We start from the raw sequence: 26,611 nt of genomic DNA on the forward strand, positions 1-26,611 counted from the left end.
TCCTTAATGAAAGAAAAAACACCCATTCTTCTGCCAAATCTCCATGTATAAACATAGCATTCCATCACATCCTGCACATTTCCATGAATGCTTCAATTCTCTGACCCCCTTTTCCTCTGTCTCCTCAAACCTCAAATATCCTTTCTGCCCTTCCTTATAATGCTGCCTTTCATTCACTGAGAAATTAGAAGCAATTATAGGAGAACTATCTCCCTTTTGCATCTAAAAATCTACCATCTTACTTGCATTTTTAGCCATACATTCAACTCCCTTAGCTGTTTCGGTAGATAAATTATCCCTGCTTTTCTAAGCCCAGCCTGTTTTCTCTCATTACTCAAGGTCTTACCTCCTTAAATATTCCCTATCAATATTCAACAGCATGCAGCTGTATTGTCATAGCTGCCATCTTTTTAAAAAAGAAAGAAAAAACATGGCCCCATGAGTCCTTCCGGCCACACCGCCATTTTTGTGTGGCCTCCGTCACAGAAAAACTCAAAGATCTCTCTATATTTGATTCTTTTACTTCTTCATCCATTGTCTCTCTACAAACAGTTTTATTATGAAATATAACACTCATATAATTTAGAGAAGAATATTACAACAAATACTTGTATTTGCCTTATCCAGCTAAGAAACAGAACATTGGCTATATTTTAAAATTCCCTTAAACACTTCTCCCTGATCAAATCCCTCTCCCCCTCCCTGCCAGATGTTACCCCTACACTAAATGTGATATGATCCTTCTCATGCTTTTCTTCATGACTTTATATATAATATCACATACATATATACATATGTATACATACACATATATACATATATGCACATAGTATATACTAGTATACATATATAGATTTGCATTTTAAAACATTTTGAAAATGAAACAGTATTTCATATTTATATTTTTCTGTGTCCTATCTCTTTCATTCAGCATTACATTTAAGATCCACTCATGTTTGGAGTAAAGCAATGAATTCATTTTCACTGCTATAATACTCCATCATATGAATATATCACAACTTATATATCCAGTCTATGATTGGTGATCATGTGAGTTGTTTCAGCTGATTTTGCTAATATCGGCCATGTTGCTATGAGAACTCTTAATATGTGCATCATGGTGTACATGGGCAAACATTCCAATGCTTAAGAGAGGAATTGCCAAGTCAAAGAGAATGCATATGATGCCAACTCTCTCCAAGGTAGAGCAGCCAGTTATAACAATTCCTGTAGCCCCACATTCTCAACACCTCGTGGTATGGACAGACTGTTTAATGCTGGCCATTTTTTTTAGTGGCATCTTATTGTGGCAAATATTTTGCATTATTCTGATCATGACTGGAGTGGCTCATCTTTTTATGTTTTTAGTGAGTCATTATATTTCTCCTTTTGTGCCTATTCATAGCTCTTGCCCATTTTTTATTGGACTTTATTTTCCCCTCTTTGATATTTAGAAGTCACTTACACATTCGATATCTAATCCTTTGTTCTTTGTATAGATTACAACTACAGTCTCCCATTGTGTGGCTTGGCTTTCCATTGCATTTAGGGTGTATCTTGAGAGCAGTTCTTCATTTTAATTTAGCCAACTGTGTCTATCTTTTCCTTTATGTTGTTCTCTTTTGCCTTGTTAAATAAATCCTTTCTTGCCCTGAGATCCTAAAGATATTCTCCTATATTTTCTCCTAAAAGTTTTATAACTTTATCTTTCACAGTAAGTAGCCCCTTGTCTATTGCTACATTAACACAACACAGTCCTAATTACTGTAGCTCTGTAATAAATGTTGATATCTGGCAGCACCAGTCCCCATCTTATTCATTTTTATTAAGAATGTCTCTATAAATTTTGGCCCTTGCTATTTTACATAAATTTAAAAATCAGTTTTGTTAAAGAAAAAAGTGTGTGGGGATTTTGATTGCAGTGACTATAAATCAATTTGAGGAGAATTGTCATTTTTATTGTATTGAGTATTTCTATTCAAGAGCATGTCCTCTTCATTTATCAGTCTTTTTAAATGTATTTCAATAAAATTTTGTAATTGTTACCTTTAAAATATTTTCATGCCTTTGCCAAGATTTATTCCTTGGTATTTTATTTTTTAGCCCCTAGTGTAAATAATATTTTAAAATCATATTTTCTGTGGAAATGGAATTGATTTTTGTATCTTGATTTTGTATCAAACAGCTTTGCTAAATTAAGTTATTAATTCTAATAATTTATCTGTGTACTCATTTCGGTTTGCTGTATACTTAGTCATCATCTATCAATTTATGATGGTTTTATATCTTCCTTCTCAGTCTTTTTTAAAATGTATTTTATCTCTATTTCTTATATAACCACACTGCCTAAGACTTTCAGTCCAATATTGCATAAAGTGGTGATGATGAGTACCCTTGCCTTATCCCTAATCCTCTTTATCTGATTAAAGAAGTTCCCTATTATTATTAATCTGTTAAGAGGATTTAGCATAAAGAGATACAACATTTTATCAAGTACTTTTTCTAATTTCATTAAGATAATTATATTTTTCACATCAAAATGTTAAAGTGGTGAATACATTTTTTGTTTTCTACTACTAAACCAGCCTAGCGTTACTGAGATAAGCCCAACACAAAGTATTACCTTTTCCCCATATATCCATTGGTTAATTTTCTTTCCAAACATTTTGTTTAGTGTTGATGCGACTATGTTTGCAATGGGATTGGCCTTCAATTTCCCTTTCTTATACTATCTTTTACCTTGCTCTGTGGCTCTGCTAGCTTCATAAGATGAGTTTATTCTTTAGAAGAGTTGGTGTAAGGTTGGGATTCTCTGATCCTTGAGAGTTTGATTTAAATCTTCTGTTGAGCCATCTGGGCTTGGTATTTTCTTTGTGGCAAGATTTTTACCCACAATTTCTCTAGTGGGTACAGGGATGTTAAGGATACTAAGGAATATAGTAAGTCTGTTTGTCTAGAAATGTATACATTTCATGTAAATCCTTGAGTTATTGTCATAAAATGGATAATCTTCTCTTACCTCATAATCGATACAGCATCCGTGGTTATGTCCCTCTTTTTGTTTTACTCTATTTTATTTGTGCTTTCTGATTTCTTTCCCTCATTAATCTTGGTGCAGGCTTACAAAAACAATTTTATGAATGCATTGATTCGCTTTCGTTGTAATTTGATTTCTATTTCAGTGATTTATTCTTTTATGTTTATTATTTCCTTCTATTTGGGGGATTTATTTTCTATTCTTTAGGCTGACTTAAGATGGATGCTTTGTTTATTCATGTTGCACTCCTTGTTATTTTTAATATAACTCTTAAAGTTATAAATTCCATTCTCAGTACAATTTTACTGACATTTTAAGTCTTAATATTCAATACTTTAATGATAATTTATTATAACATTTTTAATATCCATTACAATGTATTTATATATTTCTAACTTTCTAAAAATGGGGTCCTTCTAGTTGCATTTCTGTTACTAATTTCTAACATTGCACTGTGGTCAGAGACTGGGACATATGTAATAATAAGCTTCTGAAATTTCTTGAAGCTTGCTTCATATACTACAGTATGCACAACTTTTATGAGTGTTCTGTGTACTTATTTGGAAAGAATGTGTATTCTATGCCTGCTGGATGTAATGTTCTATACATGCCTATATGATCAAACTCATTGTTTTACTCAAACCCACTGTACCCTCAATGCCTTTTTTGTCTGCTTAAATTTATCCATTACAGAGATAATTGTGTTAACAATCTTCCACTTTGATGTGAATTTCTCCTTATAATTCTGTCACTTTTTTATATTTTTTAAGGCTATGTTCTATGAGCATACAGAGGTTGACTTTCTATATCTTCCTGGAAAATTGAAACTTTTAGCAACACATTAAAGATCTCCTTTATCACTAGCTACATTTCTTGTAGTAAAGTCTGTTCTGTCTTATATTAATAAAACTAAACCATTTTCATTTGTATATTTTCCTGGTGTTTCTCTTTTATCCTTTGGCTTTCAATCTCTCTGTGCCTTTATATTAGGAGATATTTTTGTAATTGGCATAGAATTTGTGTTTTACCTACCTTACTATTTATATTGTAACTGGAGGGTTTTGTTTATTAATTTCTATTCTGCTATATTTGGATTAATTTCTACCATTTTATTATGTACTTTCTATTGTCCTTCTTTCCCTTTTTCTTATTCCATTTTTTCCCTTCGCTAACTTGCATCTAGGTCTACTGTTCTTATGGATACCATACCTATTTTAATAAGTACGCTTAAAAGGAATAAATGTATCAGTATTGTTACGCTCCTCACAACCAACACAAAGACTTTAGAATAGTTTGATCTCAACTGTTCATCCATCAAATTATATTCTCTCATTCCCAGTAATTTCAATTGTTCTCTATTTTTTATTTGAACTCCACAAATCATACTTTATTTTTCGACACTTAATGTTTATTTAAATTTATCCACATATTTACTGATATCTTTACTCATTACATCTTTTTATATTACAGACCTGCTACATGAGGTATATTATTAAAAGTTCCTTTTGCCCTAACCAATTTAACTCAGTGGATAGAGCGTCGGCCTGCGGACTCAAGGATCCCAGGTTCGATTCTGGCCAAGGGCATGTACCTTAGTTGCGGGCACATCCCCAGTAGGGAATGTGCAGGAGGCAGCTGATCGATGTTTCTCTCTCATTGATGTTTCTAACTCTCTATCCCTCTCCCTTCCTCTCTGTAAAAAAATCAATAAAATATATATTTTTAAAAGTTCCTTTTTAAAACAACATTTTTATTGATTTTTAGAGGGAGAGTAAGGGAGAGGGAGAGAGAAAGAGAAACATCCATGTGAGAGCAGAACATCTATTGATTTGCAAATATTGTACCAGCCTCTATTGTACTTTACCTTTTTCTTTTCTGATTTTATTTATTTGGGTCCTCTCTCTTTGTTTCTTAATGAATCTGGCTAAAGGTTCATCAATTTTATTTATCTTTTCAAAGAACCAGCTCTTGGTTTCATTGATCTCTGGTATTGTGTGTGTGTGTGTGTGTGTGTGTGTGTGTGTGTGTGTGTTTAGTCTCTGTCGTTTATTTCCTCTCTGATCTTTATTATTTCCTTCCTTGTACATACTCTGGACTTTTCTTGTTCTCTTTCTAATTCTTTAGGTAAGTTGTAGGGTTAGATAGTTTATTAGAAACATTTCTTGGTTTTTGACATAGGCTGTATTGCTATAAACTTCGCTCTCAGGACTGCTTTCGCTGTGTCTCATAGATTTTGTGTAGTTGTGTGTTCATTTTCATGTGTTTTCAGGAAGTTTTTTTATTTCTCCCTTGATCTCATTGGAACCCATTTATTATTTAATAACTTGCTATTTAGCCTTCATGTGTTTGAGAATGTTTTTGAGTGTTTTTATTGTAGTTCATTTCTAGTTTCATGCCATTGTGATCCGAGAAGATGATTGATATGATTTCAATCTTCTCACACTTTTAGAGACTTAGTTTGTGCCCTAACATGTGGTCTATCTTTGAGAATGACTCATGTGCACTTGAGAAAAATGTATATTCTGTAACTTTGGGGTAAATGTTCTTTAAATGTCAATTCTGTCTGCTATAATGTGTCATTTAGGATCATTGTTTACTTGATATTTTTGTCTAGAGGATCTATCCAGTGATGTCAGTGGGGTGTTAAAGTCCTCTACTAAGATGGTATTGCTGTCTATCTTTTCCTTAAAGTTCTCCAGAGGTGTCTTTTTATATTTGGGTGCTCCTGTATTGGATGCATATATGTTTACCAGGGTTATATCCTCTTGTTGTATTAAACCCTTCAGTATTATGTAGTGACCTTCATTGTCTTTTGTTATGGCCTTCATTTTGAAATCTGTTTGTCATATATGGTTATTGCTACCCAAGCTTTTTCTCATTTCCATTTGCATGGAATTTTTTTTCCATCCCTTCATTTTCATCCTGTGTGAGTCTTTTATTCTGAGGTGGGTCTCTTGTAGACAGCATATACATGGGTCATGTTTTCTTATCCATTCAGCTACCTGATGTCTTTTGATGGGAGCATTTACTCCATTTATATTTAAGGTTATTATTGACCAGAGGCCTCGGCCCTCATAGCCCCAGCTTCGTCTGAAAGGTCATCCGGACAGTCCTTCTGCTGTTCGGCTGTCTAAACTAATTAGCATATTAAGCTTTTATTATTCTAGATAGGTACTTTTTTTGGTCATTACTTTATTTATAACTATGTTCCTCTCTCTTCTCTATTTCTTCTTCTTATACCAGTCCCTTTAGCATTTCTTGCAGTGCTGATTTGGTGATGATTAACTCCTTTAGCCTTTTTTCTTTTTGTCTGAGAAGCTCTGTATTTCACCTTCAATTTTGAATGATAACCTTGCTGAATAGAGTAGTCTTGGATTCAGTCCCTTGCTTTTCATTACTTTGTTTATGTCATGCCACACCCTTCTGGCCTGAAATGTTTCTATTGAGAAATCTGCTGACAGTCTAATGGGAACTCCCTTGTAGGTAACTTTCTGTCTCTCTCTTGCTGCCTTTAAGATTCTTTCCTTGTCTTTATCTTCAATGTTTGCCAATTTAATTATGATGTGTTTGGATATAGTTTTTGGGGAGGGTTCATTTTGATTGCGACTCTGTGCTTTCTGAACTTGAGTGACCTTTTCCTTCACCAGGTTAGGGAAATTTTCTTTTCTTTTTTTTAAATATATTTTATTGATTTTTTACAGAGAGGAAGGGAGAGGAATAGAGAGTTAGAAACATCGATGAGAGAGAAACATCAATCAGCTGCCTCCTGCACATCTCCTACTGGGGATGTGCCCGAAACCCAGGTACATGCCCTTGACCGGAATCGAACCTGGGACCTTTCAGTCCGCAGGCCGACGCTCTATCCACTGAGCCAAACCGGTTTCGGCGATTTTTTAAGTTTTATAATACATTTATTAGAGGATACCCTCTAATAAAGACAAATTCTGATTCATCAACTTAAAAATGGTTTGTTTCTTCTTGCCATAGATGAAGTTCACATAAAGGCCTACAGAAAATTGTTACCTTCTTTATCCTGGACTTGTCCATTATCATAGCACAGTGCAATCATTTTTCCTTTGCTAAAACACATATTCAGAGCTTTTCCTATGCTTCTCTTCACAAAGTAATGCCATCACAGGCCATCATTTTTATGTTATTCATCTAAATTAATTTTTTTCATTTCTATAATCTATCATTCAATAGAAAGGTTCTGGGCATATTTGAAGAACCTCTCAAATTGCCTCCAAACCTGACTTTGAGACTATGTTGAATTTATGCTTGAACTTAGAGCTGGGTTAGGGCAGGGGCTCTGACTACTGAGACTGGAAGAGCTTATCTAGGCTTGTGGAGGGTGATTCCTAAAGAAACCATTTCTGTCTAAGCTGATATATTGTGCTTAAAAGGATGAAGTCCTTTGTCTTAGTCAGTCCTGAATTGATGTCCGAGAAAATGCAGGGAAAGCACTTTCACCTGCTATGTGGGTCAGGAATGATAAAGCAAGGTGCTTAAGCAAGAGTTCTTTTTTTTCTGTCCTTTAAATATATTAAATATTGTTATTTTATATCCTGCATTTGAATTATAATATCTGAAATCTTAACGGGTTTAATGTTGCTGTTTCTGCTGCCTTCTACTCATGGTGACTTCCTTCCTTGTATATTTTGTGACTTTTGATTGTAAAAATGTTCCTTGGAATATTATCTGTGGAACTCTTTTGAGAACTGAATTCTACTTTCATTCCTCCAGAAAGGATTTATATTTATTTCTGCTAGTCATCAAGGGACCCTTCCAACCCCTTTGTATTTAACTTTCCCAGGGGTCCACCTAGTGCCCGGATTAAGGCAGGCAAGTTTCCATACTCTCCCCTTTTGTGCAGCATGTTTATTCCTTGTTCACCTTATTGTATTGAAATTTTATATGCAGCTTCCTATTAGTTCCCTCACCTTGTGTGGGTATGAGGCTTAATCACCTTTTCCTCACATAGCACAAAGCAATCAAACTAGTTCAAGATTTCCAGGGTTCCGTAGAAATGATCACATGAAATCCAGCCTTGAATCTTGCTTAGTTCTTGCTTTCACTACACTTTCAGCCTCTGGAGATTCCTTAATTTCATGCCACCTTAGTGATGCATTTTTAAATGATTTTGAAATATTTGCTTAAGCATTTTAATTGTTTTAGCAGAAGGGTTATCCATCTTATTGTGTATACCAGACAGCTTGAAACAGAAGCTGACAATTTTCCACTTACTCTGCAGTCAGGCCTCCTTGCTAGACCTCTCCACTGAAACCACTCTTGTCAAGATCACTGATGACTCTCATATGGCCGTGTCCTGTGGTAATGATCCGTCATCATCTTACTTATTCTGCTCAAGAGGATTCAGCACAACTGATCACTCCCTCTTTCCCAAGCAGGTTCTTTCTCTGGCTCTCAAGATACCTTACATTTCTTGTTTTCCTTCTAAACCTTTGCTTTCTTGATCTCCACGGTAGAACTCATCTCCTCTTCTAGACCTAAAAATATTAAAATTCCTGAAACCTCAATCCTGAACTTTCTTCTCTATCTACATTCTATGCTATATGATCTCTAACCCAGCATGTTAATCCATCCATGTGCTGGTAACTACCAAATTTATATTTTCAGCCCAATCTCTCAGGAACTCTAGAATTACATTCAACTGTCATCTTAAACCAAACATGTTTAAAACTTATTCCTCTCCCTCCAAAAAATCTAGTTTTCCACAATTCTTTCCTGTATCTTTAAATGGCATCATCATTTATTACCCCATTGCCAGAGTCATTATGGATTTTACTCATTCCCTCCTCACACCTTTCCTCCAATCCTTCAGTGGGTCCTGCTGGTTCTGCATGCAAAATTATCTTGACTCTGACCACTCCTGATGTCCACCATGCAAGTCAAAGCCAACATCTCCTGTCACCTGGACACTGACTGTAGTCCCTAAAAATGCCCTCTGTTCTCCTATCCGCATCACCAATACCACTATCACTATCATCATTACTACCACCTCCAATAAAACCTGCTCTCCTCCAGCTACAGATCCTTTAGAAAACATAAACCAAGGCATGTCCTTCCCCTACTCAGAGTTCTCATCCCTTTACTCACGCTGCCCCCTCTATCTGCAAAGCTCTTTTCCCACTTTCTTCTGTGGCTCACTCCTTCACATCATTTACATTTTCACTTACATATCCCCTCAGGAAGGAAGCCTTCACTGACTGCTCCATGGAAAATGGTCCTAGTCTGTGTTTCTATCTCATAGCACTCATCATTATGTGAAACTATACAATTTATTGTTTCCTCGTTACGTTCCCCACTAGAAAGTAAGCTTTGTAAGGGCAGAGCCTTTGTTTATCTTGTTTATCATTCTATCCTCAGAACCTAGAAGCACAATCATAATAGATGCTCAATAAATAAATAGTTTTGAATTAAAGAATAAATTTCATTTAATTCTCACAATATCCAGTGAGACAGAAATGATCTTTTCAATCTTATAGATGGGGAAACTGAAACTCAGAGATGCTAAATGATTCGGCCATCTTGTGTCAGAATCAAACACAAATGTGTACAATTTTAGAGGCCACAGTATTTTTTTATTTTCAAATCTTAAACTTTTCACTTAGAAATAATTTCAGATTTCCAAAAACGTTGCAAAAATAACACCGAGTTCTCTTTTACCTTCACCTTCACTCAGCTTTCCCAAATGATAACATTTCTATTATCCAAAGCAGGAAGTTAATGTTGCTGGAGAATTAGCAACTATTTATATTTCATCAGTTGTCCCACTAATGTGTCATGTGAGTCTCTTCCAGAACAGAGGTCTCAGCCTTGTCTCTCATGACTGACACTTCTGATTAGGGCTGACTCTTATCATCACGATATACTGGTAGACAGTGCCCAGTGCTGGGCACATGCAAAGCTTTCCATAAAAAAAACAAAAAACTATTATTGTTGGGGAAATACATAAAACTTCCTTTTGAGGAGTGGAAGGAAAATGGCTCCTGATGTTCGTCTGTTTTGCTTAGCTTGGCAGACCTTGACGTGTTTATAAAAAATAGTGAGGGCAGCTTGCTCAAGAAAGTCGAAAAAGGAGATTCCAACGGACTGGTCGAGATTATGCAACACCTTATGGCTCTTAAAGAAAGGCAGAGCAGCACTGATGAGATGTTTGAGCCCTTAAAGCAAACCATTGAATTGCTGAAGACCTATGAGCAAGAGTTGCCGGAAACGGTGTTTAAGCTGCTGGAGGTCAGTGCTAAGTTTATGTTTTCCTAGTAAAAGAAATAGAGGGAAAGTTCCAAGATTTCAGAGTGGGGTGAGGTGGGTTTAAGGAAATGAAAATCAGGGCTTGCTGACAACCCAAGGTCCATGTTTTGGACTATATGTGTCATGTATGTGTAATGTCTAGCACATACCTGAAACTCAATAAATTTGAAACAATATGATGCTGGAGTGGTGTGGGAGAATTGATGTAGATAAGTGTTTTGGGTTGTTGTTTTTACCAGAATTAAAGATGAGCCAACTTTTTGAGTCAGTGGGAAAAAAAAAGCAGGTCTAAGAAACATTAAGATGTTGTAAGTAGAAATGGAGACATAGAAAATAGCACAGCACTCCTGAAAGTAGAGAAAAGGGCACAGATTTCCAGGTTAGAGGTTAGGTCAAGAGGAACAAGAAGAACGGTATTGAGTGGGAAGTAGGTGATAGTCAGAAGAGCAGGCAACCCGGGAGACACGTCAAGGCGGGGGGGTTGAGAACGGTCCAGTGGTACTGGGACGTTGGCCCTGGCACTGCAGCAGAGATGAGGACACTGGGTACTGCTCCGCTTTGGGATTGTGGGGAGGGGAGCACCAGGTGGGTCTGAGCATACTGACGTCTCCTTTGCAGGAGCTGCCTGAGAAGTGGAACAACATAAAAAAGTTGGCCATCACTGTGCGGCAGCACGTGGCCCCCCTGCAGGCCAGCGAGGTGGCCCTTCTCCGGCAGAGGTGCACCGCCTTCGAGGCTGAGCAGCAGCAGTTCTGGGAGCGATTCCACAGAGAGGCGCCCTTCAGGTAGGCCCCAGGCTGCTGCCACTGCCTTTTTTCCTTTAAACACAGTGATCTCGGAGTCACTGAGGATCTCTGCATTGCATTTGCCTGTTCTCTTAGGACAGGGACACTAGTCACCCGTCTTCCCTCCCATTGAGGTCCGTAGGTTAGAACATGGTGCTGATGTGGGCAGTCCTATCATGGCCTGAATGAGATGGCCAAGGGCTGTTCAAAAAAAAAAAGGATAGAACTTTCTGTTCCTCCAGGTCTAGAAAGGGATTTAATGTAGTAAAATTACTAGAGGTTTTTTAAAACATAAATCTGACATGTAACTTCGGTAAGTTTACAAGTACAGTGTGTTACTTTGATACATTTACATATTGTGATATGATTGCCAATGTAGCAATGTTTATCACACTGCATAATTATAGTGCAATATTATTGTCTACTAGAAGCCCAGTGCATGAATTCGTGCATGGGTAGGGTTCCAAGGGGGAAAAGGGGGCCGGGACACGATCGGCCCTCTGGGCAGGTGGTGGGACGCCCTTGCTGGCCCAAGATCCGGATCCATCCCACTGACTTTCGCACCAGTTGTCGGGAGCCACCTGGAGGCTGCTTTTATATTGTTTCTTCCTTGCGGAGCATCTAGGGAGAGGAAGCAGCTGTGGTGCCCGAGGCCAACTTCCAGGAGGCCGGCAGTGCTGTTGGGATCATGATGGTGGTGCTGGTCCGTCTGTGCCTGGCTCATTCTCTGGAGATTGGACCTGCAGGACTACTGAGGGAGGGAGTGGCTGCCACCGGGCTGTGGGCCTCTGGGTTGGGTCTCAGCTGAGTGGAGCTCCCACTGTGGAAGCACACTGACCACCAGAAGGTAGCTCCTGTGTTGAGCATCTGCCCCCTGGTGGTCAGTGCACATCATAGCGACCGGTCATTCCAGTCATTTGGTTGTTCGGTTGCTCAGGCTTATATATATATATAGGCCCTATGCACGAAATGCATGCAAGAGTAGGCCTTTGCAGCCCAGCTGCCTCAGCCCTCACAGCCATGGAGCAGCCCCAGCTTCATTCGGAAGGTCATCCAGAAGGTCATCTGGAAAGACAGCTGGATGGTTGTTCTGCTGTTCAGCCGTTTGGTCAATTTGCATATTACACTTTTATTATTATAGATAGATTCTAGAAGCTCAGCATGACCTGTGGGGATGCAGCCGAAACTGGCAGTCCAACGCCACCTGCCACTCCCACTCATCCTGGCCCCACTGCACCTTCCGCGGGCTCATGCCCAGTCAGTCTCAATTGGGAAAGGCTCACGCCGCCACAGCCGCACTCGCCAGCCATGAGCCCTGCATCAGGCGCCCATTGGTCAGCTGAGCAGCACTTCCACTGTGGGAGCACACTGACCACCAGGGGGCAGCTCCTGCATTGAGCATCTGCCCCCTGGTGTTTAGTGTGCGTCATAGCAACTGGTCAACTAATCATTCAGTCGTCCGGTCACTTAGGTTTTTATATATATAGATTCATTATATTGTGCATTCGTTTGTATGGCTTATTGACTAGTTGTTACAAGTTTGTACCCTTCAATGTACTCTTACTGCCACTCCCATCACCTGGTAACCACCATTTTATTCTCATACAATACTTGTCTTTCTATGACTTAGCTCAGTACTATGTGCTAAAGGTCCATCGTGTTGTTGCAGATGGGAGGATATCCCTCTTTCTCGTTGCTGAATAATATTCTATTATGTATATGCTTCACATCTTTTTGTCCATGCCTCCACTGATGGGCCTTCGGGTTGTTCCCTTATCTTGGCTATTGTGATAATGCTTTGATAAACATGGGAGTGATTATATCTCATTGAAATCCGGTTTTCATTTCCTTTGGTTATATACCCAGAAGTGGAATTGCTGGATTGTATGGTAGATCTATAGTGGTTGGAACTAAAGTTTCTAGGATTTTACGAAACTGTTAGTATTCTAAGTTCTCACAGACTCCTTTTGGTTTAAAAAAAAAAAAAGGCTGATAGAATTTAAAATAATTTTGGAAGGCATTTTGGAGGAAGGATTTGAGGTAAAAGATTTACTTTGGGGTGTGCATTCTCTGACACCCCCTACTTGTGATTAGGGCTCTAATCACAACTATTCAAACAGAACAACTATAGGATGGGCAGTCCACTCACATGTGCGCGCACACACACATCTTCCCGTGGTGAAGATGTCCATCGGGGCTCTGTCTTGCCCACTGTCAGCACCTGGGGCTCCAACCAGGAGAACACACTGATCTGGACAGCCCTGTGTTTGCTGGCTCTGGATGGTCCCGTGTCTGCTGGTTCTTATGGTCCTGTGTCTGCTGGTACTGGAAGGTCCTGTGTTGTTGGTTCTGCATGGTCCCGTGCCTGCTGGTTCTTATGGTCCTGTGCCTGCTGGTTCTGGATGATCCTGTGTCTGCCAGTACTTATGGTCCTGTGCCTGCTGGTTCTGGATGATCCTGTGTCTGCCAGTACTTATGGTCCTGTGCCTGCTGGTTCTTATGGTCCTGTGTCTGCTGGTTCTTATGGTCCTGTGTCTGTGGTTCTGGAAGGTCCTGTGTCTGCTGGTTCTTATGGTGTTGTGTCTGCAGTTCTGGATGGTCCTGTGTCTGCAGTTCTGGATGGTCCTGTGTTGCTGGTGAAGCGGGCACTGTTCCCTCACCTCAGCTCCAGGGTTTCTTCCTGTCCCGCTGAGCTGCTTTCTGGCTCTCCCTCTAGTTTGGGAGGGACAAGCTTGGACGTTGCCAAACTGAAAATGCCCTACGTAAGGAGGAAGAAACGTTTTCATTTTTAAGGGTTACTTACCCACGGAAATACAATGCTGATAGACACAGGTTAACATAAAAAAAAAAAACACCCACAACTTTATTGGAAGGACGTTTAGCAGAGTGATTATGTACATGGACTTTGGGTTCAGGCTGCTCAGTTAGACGTCTAATCTCACGTCAACAACTTACTGTGTATGTCAGGGAGCTACTCAACATCTCCCTGCTTCCATTTCCTCATCTGTTAAATGGAGTTAAGAATAACATTCACCTCAGAAGGTTGTTAATCTTTGTTCTGAGCCTGCCACCAGGGTGACCAGCCATCCCGGTTTTCTTCGGACTCTTCTGGTTTAACCCTGAAGGTCACACATCCAGGGAAGCCCCTCATCTCAGGCAAACTGGATCATGGATCATCCAACCTGGCAGTGAGGACCTACTTAATCCTATTATTTATTCATCAAACATTTATTAAGCAGCTACTGCCTCCCCAACATTATACTTGTGACTACAGAGAACAGGACGAGTATGTTAGGAAGCAGGGAAGGACACACGTGAGATATACAACCTGGTCTCTGAAGCAGTGTGCTGCCGTGAGCTGCCCATCAGAGTCACCTGGGGGCATTAGAACTCCCAATGCCCAGCCTTCCTACGGACCATCAGTACTTGGTGACGCCCCCCAAGTGATTCCAATGTGCAGCCAAGTTTGCGACTGCTGCCCTAGGGGAGTAACTGGTTCAGTGGTTCTCAACCTTGGCTGCACATTAGAATCACCTGGGAACCTTTTTAAAATCCTGATTTCTGGGCCTCATCCTCCGGATATTCTGTTTCTTTGTTATGGGGTGGGGCCACAACATTAGTAACAAAGAAACAGCATTTCCGGAGGATGAGGCCCAGAAATCAGGATTTTAAAAAGATTCCCAGGTTATTGTAATGTGCAGCCAAGGATGAGAACCACTGCTTTAAGTAGTCTTGCCAGGGCACGTGGCCCCAAACACGTGAGTATCCTTGAGAGTAATTGCCTCAGGAACTATGCCCTTGTTCCAAAGAAGCATCTATTGCTTGAAACATTAGTGGTGCTCCTTCCGGGACTTTTCAGTGGGTCTGAGGCACGTTGTGTTGACTCTCCTTTGGCATAGGGTAGAAGCTTCGAAATCCAACACTGATGTTGCAGAGCCAGAGCTGATGGTGAAACTGGTTACCACCCTGGGTCCTCCTGCTTCATGTTAGGAGCAGTCACACTTAACCATAAGTACCAGTGTGACTTAAGGTACTTAAAAAGAACAACACAATTTTTTTTTTGCATCAGCTGTCTCTAAAGAAAATTTCAGGAAAGAAATTCTAAAGATGTTTGGTGAACTACCTTCCCAAACAGACTTCTGAGACTGCTTGAGAGGAAACAGCGCCTCGTTTGCTGGTGTGCTTTTGCATGTCTGTTGGAAATCTGGTGGCCCTCCCTCCTTCGTTGTTACATCAAGTGTGCATATCGATCAGCTGGCGTTGTTTCTTCATTTGCTAGCTGCATTGTTCTCTCTTTCTTAGCACTTGTATCTGCTGCCTCTGAGGACATCGCTACTCTTTGCTGGGTTTTCCAAATTCACATCTGTTAATTTGACATGCAGATGCATCTTTGCAAAAGAAGCCTTTGAAAAGAACTGCTCGCAGCAGTGTGGGAAACCAGACGCTGCCGCAATTCTGATGTATTTCTCTTCTTGTCAAGAAAACCGTCAGACTAGAGCAGAATTGTAGATTTGTTGCTGAAGGGAGTCTTAGTGGGTGTCAGCTCATGTTTTTTTTTTCTTTTTTAATCCTCACCCGAGGATATTTTCCCATTGATTTTCAGAGAGAGTGGAGGAGAGAGGGAAAAGACAGGGAGAAACATCAATGTGAAAAAAACACACATCGATTGGTTGCCTCCTGCAGGCCCCGGACCAGGGCCCAGGCCAGGGAGGAGCCTACAACTGAAGTGTGTGCCCTTGACCAGAATTGAATCCAGGACTCTTTGGTCCACAGGCTGACGTTCTCTATCCACTGAGCCAAACCAGTTAGGGCTCAGCTCATGTTTTGTTTGGTTTCTTAGTTTGATGTTTGTGAATTTGTGTGTTTAAAATTTTTAAAGTACTGCGTGTGGCAAATGAGTATAATTCTGGCTCCTTCACTTTTAGGTCCTTTACAGATTTCTAAAATGCAGACCCTGGTCCATTCCTCTGTGAATGCAAGTTTCTGCTCCTGGGTCGATTGAGGGTTAAGCTCACACTGAGCTTGTCTTTGAAGAGAAAAAGGAAAGTGAGTGTCTCATTAAGCGCTTATAGTCTGACAGGTGCTGGGTGAAGTCAGGTTGCTTGGGTTGAGGTTCTTCATGTTCAAGTCAAGTTTTACTACCTCCTTTAGTGCTGAACTCTAAGCTGTCTCAGCATATTCTTAGCTGAGCTCTCTCACAACACAGCAATTGGCTAAATCATCATACTCAGATTCAGGAACTTTCCACAAATTTTAAAATTGGAGACTAACTCTTCCCTTTTTGAGTGAAAGGAATGCTTCATTCATGCTTCTAGCTGCATTCACTTCTTTAGTCTTCCTGACCTTGAGCAAGGTCTTCCTGACCTTAAGAAATGATGCCATGACATACAATCTTTTTACCCACATCAACGCCAAGTAACCCAGGGGTTTCTAAGCCAAAGCATTTGATCCCGATGAGCTCCAGCTCAGTGGAGGCCATTCGTGTTTTCCGCTGGAAGAGCGATTAGAGAGAGATTGGGGAGGGAGAAGCAGCAGGATTGACTGAGTATGGGAGATAAATAGAGAGGAGAGTCTAGCATAATTCTCCACCTGGGTGGCAACCAGATTCTGTGAACAGTTGGGAGAGCATTCTTGGAGACACTCTCTCACTGGGTGTTGCTCTACATGATAACCAGAGAAAGCAAGGCTTTCCAAATAGCCCAGTGCAGCAGACACGAGGAAAAAAGGGCCCCATCTTGCTTGCACAGTGTCTGCTGTCTCTTTGATAGCTAGAGAAAAGAGCTCTATTATTCATTAAATCTCCCAGAGACGTATTGAAATCCTAAGACCTGTCATTAGTTCAGCTTGATCCTGTTCTTCCAGTTAATCTGACTCATTCACATGATTCAGGCTTCCATAGAGCAGAAGAGGTTCTGGTCTTAACAGTGGAGTTAGCAAAACATGATGTAAGTGGTAGGGTTTTAAGAAAATGCACATTCCCTGACCTCTGAGACTTCCAGCCTCAGGGACAATTTCAAAAATGAGTAATTGGACATGTTCATTGGGTGCCAACTTGAACCTCCACTGAGGAGGCAATTCACACTTCCTGTAGAAGACAGTGCTTGAGCCATAGGTAAATGAAAATTAGCCATTTAGAGAAAAGAGGTGGAGGGAGGGAGGACATTCTGGGCAAAGGCAGCAGCATATACAAAGGCACAGAAGAATGAAGATGCAGGGAATAGCTGGAGAACAGCCTGTGTGTATGGCTGGAACGCAGGAAGTGGGAGATGAGTGTGGAGGGGTCCATGTGCCCAGGTTTAGTCAATGATCAGCCACTTAGGAGTCTAAATACCATGCTCTGATGACTGTTGAGAACAGATTAGGGTGAAACAGGCCAGGTGCTCCATGGAAGAGCAGATGAGAGAGAGATTGGGGAGGGAGAAGCAGCAGGATTGACTGAGTATGGGAGATAAATAGGGAGGAGAGTCTAGCATAATTCTCCACCTTTCATTTTGTACAAGTAAGTGGAAGGTATTGTTTTACTGCTCACTGAGACAGGGGGCCACAGAATGAGAAGAACTGAAAGATCACAAATTCAGATCGGATATGTGGAGTTTTACGATAACCTCTGGAGTATCAAGCAGAGGTGGGTTATCATTCACTGTATATGCAGGTATGGTACTGAGATGAACATTTACCAACTGCTAGCTTCCCAAGAATTAAGTCACTTATTCCACTCCCTCTCTCCCTGTGCCCATGTCCCGGTCACACCTGAATCAATCACTTTTCTAAGATCACACGCATGAGCACCATAGTTCCATTTCTCTTAATTATAATTTTATTCATCCAGACTTTCTAGGCATTTCTCTTTTAGATTAAAATACTTTTGCATTATTATTTTAATTTCAAAGACTTACTATACCCTTTTCCCTCCTATTACTTTCTTGTTCTTATACTGTATGGCTCCCTCAGGGTTTGTAGAACTGCTTCAAGTTTATTAGGCACATTAATCAGGTCTACGAGTATCCTGACAATTTGCACTAGAGTTTTGAAATGGGAAGAGGGTTACCTGCCCTCATGTCTAGAGGTTCCTTTCACTCCTTAGGCCAAATTGATTTTTATGTGTGCTCATCTACAGGAAATGATTGTCCACAAATTTAAACTGTAAACAAAAATTATGCCACGGGGCTGAGGAAGTTTGGAATAGGTTCGACAAATGATCACCTCTTATGAATATTTAAGGAACCAATATTGATTAAGAATTTCATATGTGCTGAGGAAAGAGTGGCTAGCAAGATTGTTTATTATCTTCTGCGTATACCCCCAAACACTTGAATCATATCTTACTAATAAATTATTCCTGAATTATAGTCCATTAATAAATTAAACAAAATGTGGGCTTTTAGAGTTTTGTCTGATAGATTTTTGTATTAACACCAAGAGGCTAAGTTTACTTTTAAAAAAATTTTTTAATATATTTTTTTGATTTTTTACAGAGATAAAGGGGGAGGGATAGAGAGTTAGAAACATCGATGAGAGAGAAACATCGATCAGCTGCCTCCTGTACACTCCCCACTGGGTATGTGCCCGCAACCAAGGTACATGCCCTTGACTGGAATCGAACCTGGGACCCTTCAGCCCTCAGGCCGACGCTCTATCCACTGAGCCAAACCGGTTAGGGCTAACTTTACTTTTTAGGGCTATTCTAGTTAAGATAAAAAGCAGATCAGCCACTCTCCAACAGTTAGTCTTTGCAAATGAAGAATAAGCAGAAGAGCATTTATGCCTGGGGATCTTTCTTGCTGGACCCCATGCCATGAGGATTTACCTTTCTTTTCTTCTAGGTCTTTTTCTACTGCTCTTATACGGCAGTGAGCGCCTTGCCTATATAAACATAGGGCCCCTAAACTTTGGGGACTCCAACCTTGCATTTCGTTCTGAAACACTTGGGAGCCAGAGAACAGTGAAGATGTACAATGTTGAATCTCATTCTTGTAAGATGTAAATCCACAATCAAAGCACATGGGCCACAAAGTATTTGAACAAGTGGGAATCAAAGATAGGAAGGATCAAAGTTACCCTGACACTAATTTAATGGTAGGCATAACTGTTACTGTGTTCCATGATCATTACGCTTAAGTGGTGAGCAGTTCAGGTGAATAGCTTTCATTCAGATTATTTTCCATCTTCTCCAGTCAAATATTTCCAAAGACATCTGAAAGAAGAGGCAGTTCAAGAAAAAGAGTTCATATGTCATTCTCTTCCTTTTTGCCTCTCCTCTATACCCCACCAACTAACATGCCCAATCCTAGTCACTCATTTCCTCTCAACTTCACCTTCATGATGTACCTGATGATGCCCTATTCTGATTGTAGAGGAACATAGTATTCACCCTGAAGTCATGGTATCCCCAATATCTAGCCCTCCAGCCACACAGAACCAAGAAAGCCTGAGATCAGAAAGGGTTAAAGCGAGGTTAGGGGAGGAAAATGAGAGGCTCCTTGAACACATGGGTTCTGGGCTCTCCTGACCAAGGCAATGTCATCTTCCCCTGTGGGTTCCTTTGCATGGAAAGTTCTGATGCTGGGGTAGGTGCTATTCTGGTGCTATACTGGGGGGCAGCATAAAGTAGGTTAACACTGGTGAGGATCAGCAGCAGTGGATGTGTGCCGTAAGCACCAGAGAGAAGAGGATGAGGAAATGTGAACTGAAACTGTAGAGCTAAGTATCTTCTTACAGGAGTCAAGTTCTGATCCAGAGGCTGCCCCTGGATGTGGAGGGAGCAGGCCAGAGAAGGGTGAAGGGGCAGATCAAGGACAGCTTGGCAGAGGGACTTGAGACACACAGTGACTGTATGGGTCTTGGTTCAAGTGGTTCTCAAATTCAGAGGTGCTGTTGCCTGAAGGTGAGGCAGGTTGTCAGACAATGACGGCAACCTGGCACATTGGAACCATGTGAGGAGTTTGAAAAATACCCTTCCCTGGGTCCCACACCCGAAGATTCTGGTTTAATTGGACTGGGGAGCAGCCTGAGCCTGGAAATCATCTAAAGTTTCCAGGAGATCTACTCTGAAAATCCTACTAGACTGAGAGCCACTGCCCCAGAGGGAGCAATGCCAGGTGGGGTCCGGGCTGGACTTCTGAGGGCCAGCGCTGTCACTGAAGGACTGCCTATGCTTGTAGCTCCCAGAAGGAATCTGGCTTTACAGCACCTACAGTACAAGACAATGCTTTTGTCAAGTGATGTGGAAGCCAACCGAGGGGAGGCTAATAGGGGCTGGACAAAGGGGTGTTCCCCCTCTACCCCTGGATGGGGAAGTTGGTAAAGCAGAGGATGAGAGAAGTATTTTTACCTTCTCCCACGTGAAGAAAAGATCCATGCGTGATATTCCTCTTGAATTGCCTTTCCCGCAACTGGTTATGCCTAGCCTATTCCAACCTCCCTGAATGTCTTTTCTTCCCAGGCTTTGGTGGAAGTCACTGCTCTTTGCTAAAATCCGAAGCGTTTAAAGATGTAAGCTGGTGTTAGTTTGGGGATTCTAGGAAATGGGGGCCTGTCTGCCACACTTACAAAGCGAACACATTATGTTTTGTAGGTTTGATAGCACCGACCCTCATCAAAGCCTGGATGCCAGGCACATGGAGCTCCAGGAGATGGAATCCGCCATGGCCTCCATTTCCGATTCTGCCAGCTTGTTTGAGGTCAACGTTCCTGACTACAGGCAGCTGAGGCAGTGCCGGAGGGAGATCTGCCAGCTGAAGGAGCTCTGGGACACCGTTGGCATGGTGACCTCCAACATCCATGCCTGGGAGGCCACCCCATGGAAGAGCATCAACGTGGAGGCTATGGACTTGGAGTGCAAAAGGTTTGCCAGGTACCTGCGGAACCTCGACAAGGAGGTCAGGGCCTGGGATGCATTCACAGGCCTGGAAAGCATGGTGTTGAACACACTGACCTCCCTGAGGGCAGTGGCTGAGCTGCAGAACCCGGCCATCCGGGAGCGGCACTGGAGGCAGCTGATGCAGGCCACGGGCGTGAGCTTCACCATGGGCGAGGGCACCACCCTGGCACAGCTTCTGCAGCTCCAGTTGCACCGCTTTGAGGATGAGGTCCAGGGCATCGTGGACAGAGCTGTGAAGGAGATGGGTATGGAGAAGACCTTAAAGGAGCTGCAGGCCACGTGGGCCGGCATGGAATTCCAATACGAGCTCCACCTGCGGACCAGCGTCCCTCTGCTGCGTTCAGATGAGGACCTCATCGAGGTTTTGGAGGATAACCAAGTCCAACTTCAGAACCTGATGATGTCCAAGTACATAGCCTTTTTCCTGGAGGAAGTGTCGGGCTGGCAGAAGAAGCTGTCCACGGCGGACGCTGTCATCTCCGCGTGGTTTGATGTGCAGCGGACATGGTCCCACCTGGAAAGTATATTCATTGGCTCTGAAGACATCCGGGCTCAGCTGCCCCAGGTACCTGCTCAGGGAATGCTGCTTGTTTCCCTACCTGAGCCAAGGGAAGAGCGCCCAGTCCCTGCATCCTCTAGGGCCGTGGTCGGCAAACTGCGGCTCGCAAGCCACATGCGGCTCTTTGGCCCCTTGAGTGTGGCTCTTCCACAAAATACCACGTGCGGGCGCACACGTACAGTGCGATTGAAACTTCGTGGCCCATGCGCAGAAGTCGGTATTTTGTGGAAGAGCCACATTCAAGGGGCCAAAGAGCCGCGTGTGGTTCGCAAGCCGCAGTTGCGAGCCCCAGTTTGTTTGCTGAGCAGCAGTTGCTGACACTAGGGTCTAGACCAGCCGTGGGCAAACTACGGACCCGCGGTCCGGATCCGGCCCGTTTGAAATGAATAAAACTAAAAAAAAAAAGACCCGTACCCCTTTATGTAATGATGTTTACTTTGAATTTATATTAGTTCACACAAACACTCCATCCATGCTTTTGTTCCGGCCCTCCGATCCAGTTTAAGAACCCATTGTGGCCCTCGAGTCAAAAAGTTTGCCCACCCCTGGACTCTAGACCTTCCCTTCTCTGCCACTCACCATGGCTTCACTCAAAGGCATCTCCAACAAACATGACCTGACACGCCGCCAAAAGTCAGGCAGAAAAAAAGGGAGAAGGTGAAACACACGGTATCAGCTTGTTCATAGATGGGTGGGGAAAGAGAGGAGAACCTGGTTTTTAAAAAGTAAATACAAGAAAGGGGAGAAATATTAGTACTGCTGTCTGGGGTGAGCTGCTCATGGGTCGCTCCGCAGGTCATTAGGATGCAGGTCTAGACTAGCAGGGGACTTGCTTTGCTGGCAAACTCCAGCTACTTCTCAGCAGTGAGCCATTCTGCAAACCCCATGTCTGCGCCAGATGCTAAATACCTGTCTTCAGCTAAATAGTGAGCGATGAATTTCTCTAAAACATGTGTTCTCATTTCTCCCTTCCCCGAGGTTGATTGCCTCTTGTCCTAATTATTGTGCCATTATCCCGCCCTCCTCTCAGTGGGCTCTAATTCATTTACAACATTTTTTATGTTTGTGGCCTTTTTCTCTATCTCTTCAGCACAGAAAGTTCTTTGCTTACAGATCAGTTTGATTCCAAAATGTAACATGTAGTTCAGGTCTTGCTTGAAAGTTAAAGCACATTTCATTAAAACGTTATATGTTTCCAACTCATCCCACAAAAGCATGTGGAATGTAATAATGCAGATTAAAGGTTGTACATTTGGAATGAAAGGCAACAGAGAAGTAACAATTCTGTTAGAGCCATTGTAATTCAGCCAAACTGAGCAAGCCAGACTTTTTCCCTCCAATGCCTGTGATGGAGGAGGAGCAGGTCTCATTAGAAGGTAAGGACACAGGTGGAGACTTCTGTAGACTTTATAGGGAGCATTCGAGAACTTGCAATTACACATAATAAAGAATTAGCATCATTAACTTCTCAACACAGGTTGGTGTTAAAATATGTAAATATACATTCATTTTCTTTGTATTAGCAATGCAACAACAGAGGCAATTTCAAAACAACAAAATCAGTCATAATCTTACACTCTGACTAGTAGCTAATTACATTCAATTATGAATATTTCCCAACTTTTGTTCATGTATGTACATAGTTTTACATAATTGTTCTTGGCATAACTATACTTTTTATCCAGCTCTTTTTATTCAAACATTTATGCTGGATATTTCCAATACATCTGTACCCTTGATACTTTGTCATCTTTAATTGGAGTAAAATATCTCATTGAGGAATCATGATTTACTCAACCCTGCCCACTGGTTTGTAAACCTTCTTAGGAGAGATGTGTGGATGCAGAGGTCTGAAGCGGACAGGCTACCGGGTGGGCTCGAGTCCTCACACTCCCGCTTGCAGGGCCTTGGGCAAGTTACTTAGCCTCTCTCTTTCCTGGTTTCCTCACATGCCAATTGGGACTAATACTGATGCCTACTGCAGGAAGTTAATTGAAATAGTACACATCGTACACACCATTATGGTTGTTTGTATGCAATATTAATACCACAGCTGTAAGCAGGTGCCAGGTATTGGGATAAAGTGCTGAACATATCATATATTATTGTCTCAGTCATTTCAGAAACCCTGTGAGGGTGTGGGTGTTTGGGGGAAACAATGGTATCTAATTAACTTTGACATTACATTTGCTGAGGACAAACTTTCCTTGGTTATAGTACAAAACTTCTGCATGGACCCAGAAAAAAACCATTGGGTTCACTATCTACCTGACTTAGGAATTATGTGTTTAATGCCAACAGCTCTCAAAGGGTGGTTCAGTGGCCCCTGAGGGGTCGTTGAGACCTTTTCAAGAGATCCTCAAGGTCAAGCCTACCTTAATAACAAGCTAAAGTGTATTTATTGTTGTTGTTTTTTTATGCTCATTCCTCCATTAGCGGGCAGGGGGGCTTTCCAGGAGCCATGTGACATGAGCTGTCACAACAGACCGAATGCAGAAGCAGACGGAAGAGTCTGGCCGTCTTCTGAGTTAGACCTGACACAAAAGAGATTTGAAGAAGAAGTAAAACAATGCTACTTCTTTCTCTGAGTTATTTTGTTTGGAAAATATTATTTTATTTTTTAATATGTTTTTATTGATTTCAGAGAGGAAGGGAGAGGGAGAGAGAGATAGAAACATCAATGAGAGAGAGACATTGATTGGCTGCCTCCAGCATGCCCCCCTACCCCCTGGGGATCGAACCCACAACCTGGGCATGTGCCCTGACTGGGAATCGAACTGGGGACCTCTTGGTTCATGCATTGATGCTCAACCACTGAACCGCACCGGCTTGGCTGGCAAATATTATTTTAGACAAATACATGTTATTATGTTAACTAATAAGATTAATATTGTTACTTTTTAAATGAATTAACACATATTTTTTAAATTTTTCAACTTTGAAATTTTTATAGCTTCTAATGTAGAGGATATATTGATAGATATAATTATCTACTTACAAAGAGGTTCAACTCTTTGTACTCCAACAATTGTTTTACAGTGTAAGGGAATATTAAGATCAAAATGTTTGTGAGCTCCAGGCTTAAGCTAAAGGTATTGCCTTCTTGGAGTCTTAGGACAGCCTAGAAACAGGTTTTCGTTCTGACTCGCTACATAAGGGGGCTTCTTAGCGTGGAGGGGAGTGGGAGTTCATTGTCTCCCTGTTTTTATTTGCAGGATTCTGAAAGATTTGAGGGCATTGACATGGACTTTAAAGAGCTCGCTTATGATGCTCAGAAAACTCCAAATGTAGTGGAAGCCACCAACAAGCCAGGGCTTTATGAGAGGCTGGAGGACATTCAGAGCAGGTGAGGGCTGCTTGCTGCCCCTTGGTGAGGACGGAGGAGGCCTGTCCTCCCCTCTGTCCCTGAGGTCCTCGCTTCATTTAAATGCCCAAGGGAGCGAGCATGTGTCTGTGGTTTGCTTGCACAGTGGGTAATACGGGGTGTAATGAGAGGTGTTTATCCTGATGGAAATGGATCAGTGTGGCATCAGAAACTGCCCCTGCTGATCTCCACATGTGTTCTATGTGTTGCATGTTTCTGCGTGGAGGCAATGCCTATGACCTATGGGTCTAGCCAGCGGTCAGCAAACTGCGGCTCGCGAGCCACATGCGGCTCTTTGGCCCCTTGAGTGTGGCTCTTCCACAAAATATCGGCTCTTCCACAAAATACCAACTTCTGCGCATGGGCCACGAAGTTTCAATCGCACTGTACGTTGTGCGCCTGCACGTGGTATTTTCTCCGGTTCAGTTTAAGAACCCATTGTGGCCCTCGAGTCAAAAAGTTTGCCCACCCCTGGTCTAGCCAGTGGTCAGCAAACTGAGGCTCGGCAAACTGCGGCTCGCGAGCCACATGCGGCTCTTTGGCCCCTTGAGTGTGGCTCTTCCACAAAATATTGGCTTTTCCACAAAATGTCAACTTCTGCGCATGGGCCACGAAGTTTCCATCGCACTGTATGTGTGCGCCTGCACAATGGTATTTTGTGGAAGAGCCGCACTCAAGGGGCCAAAGAGCCGCATGTGGCTCGCGAGCCGCGGTTTGCCGACCACAGGTCTAGGCAGACTGAGTTAGGAAGTTCTGTGTTTGCTCATAGATTGTACCTGTGTGAGAAGGCCCTGGCGGAGTACCTGGACACCAAAAGGCTGGCCTTCCCCAGGTTTTACTTCCTCTCCTCTTCTGATCTGTTAGATATCCTTTCCAACGGCACAGCCCCGCAGCAGGTAAGCCAAGAGAATGCTTATAGAACCCCCCAAAGGACTGAGGAGCCCCAGCAGGGGGGTTTCGGGTTCCCCATATGCCTCCTCCCTTCCTAACTTCAGAGCTTCCTCATTCCCAACCATCACTGCTTCTCAGGACGCCCTCCGACTCACCAATGGCTCTTTCTCCCTACGGTAGAGTTGGAGAAGCTCTGAAGATGGCAAAATGATGCCTCTGGAGAGAGATCCAGTCAATAGCAGCCAAAAGTCATAGCTAAGTCCGGCAGGTGCGGCTCAGTAGTTGAGTGTTGACCCATGAACCAGGAGGTCATGGTTCAATTCCCAACTAGGGCACATGCCTGGGTTGTGGGCTTGATCCCCAGTAGGAGGCATGCTGGAGGCAGCCAGTTGATGATTCTCTCTCATCATTGATGTTTCTCTTTCTCTCTCTCCCTTTCTCTCTTCCTCTCTCTGAAATCAATAAAAACATTTTTAAAAGCTGAAGCTAAAACTCTCCGTGGGGAGATGAGATAGAAGCTGTGTTAACTTGACATCGGGTGGTTTAGTTGAAAGAGTGCATACGAGAAGCCCAAATTTCGGGTCCCACCACCTGTTCTGGCCCCTTATTAGCCATATAGTCACTGCATATTGCTTCTTTGAAACAAACTTTTCTCATCTGTAAAATAGAAGAAGCCTACTGTGTTACAAGATTTTTAAATATTAAAGTAACTAATTGAAGCATTGTTGATATTCGAAGCTATAGTCAGTGGTTTTCAAACTTGAGCGGGTTCAGAATCAGCTGGAAGGCTTGTTAAAATACAGACCCGTAGGCCTGTCCT

At 42.1% G+C, this 26,611-nt stretch overlaps 1 protein-coding gene across 1 annotated transcript in view; it reads left to right on the forward strand.

Annotated features, from left to right (window-relative positions):
- DNAH9 (dynein axonemal heavy chain 9) overlaps positions 1-26,611 on the forward strand; it is a gene marked incomplete at its 3' end in the record, with an annotated part of 116,581 nt that overhangs the window by 62,015 nt on the left and 27,955 nt on the right. Inside the window, 5 exon segments of the mRNA XM_006109816.1 lie at positions 10,072-10,294; positions 10,931-11,097; positions 20,672-21,542; positions 24,752-24,882; positions 25,670-25,796. Coding sequence (XP_006109878.1) covers positions 10,072-10,294; positions 10,931-11,097; positions 20,672-21,542; positions 24,752-24,882; positions 25,670-25,796 — 1,519 coding nt within the window.

The sequence above is a fragment of the Myotis lucifugus genome, unplaced genomic scaffold (genome assembly GCF_000147115.1).
Source record: "Myotis lucifugus unplaced genomic scaffold, Myoluc2.0 scaffold_282, whole genome shotgun sequence".
Taxonomy (NCBI): Eukaryota; Metazoa; Chordata; class Mammalia; order Chiroptera; family Vespertilionidae; genus Myotis; species Myotis lucifugus.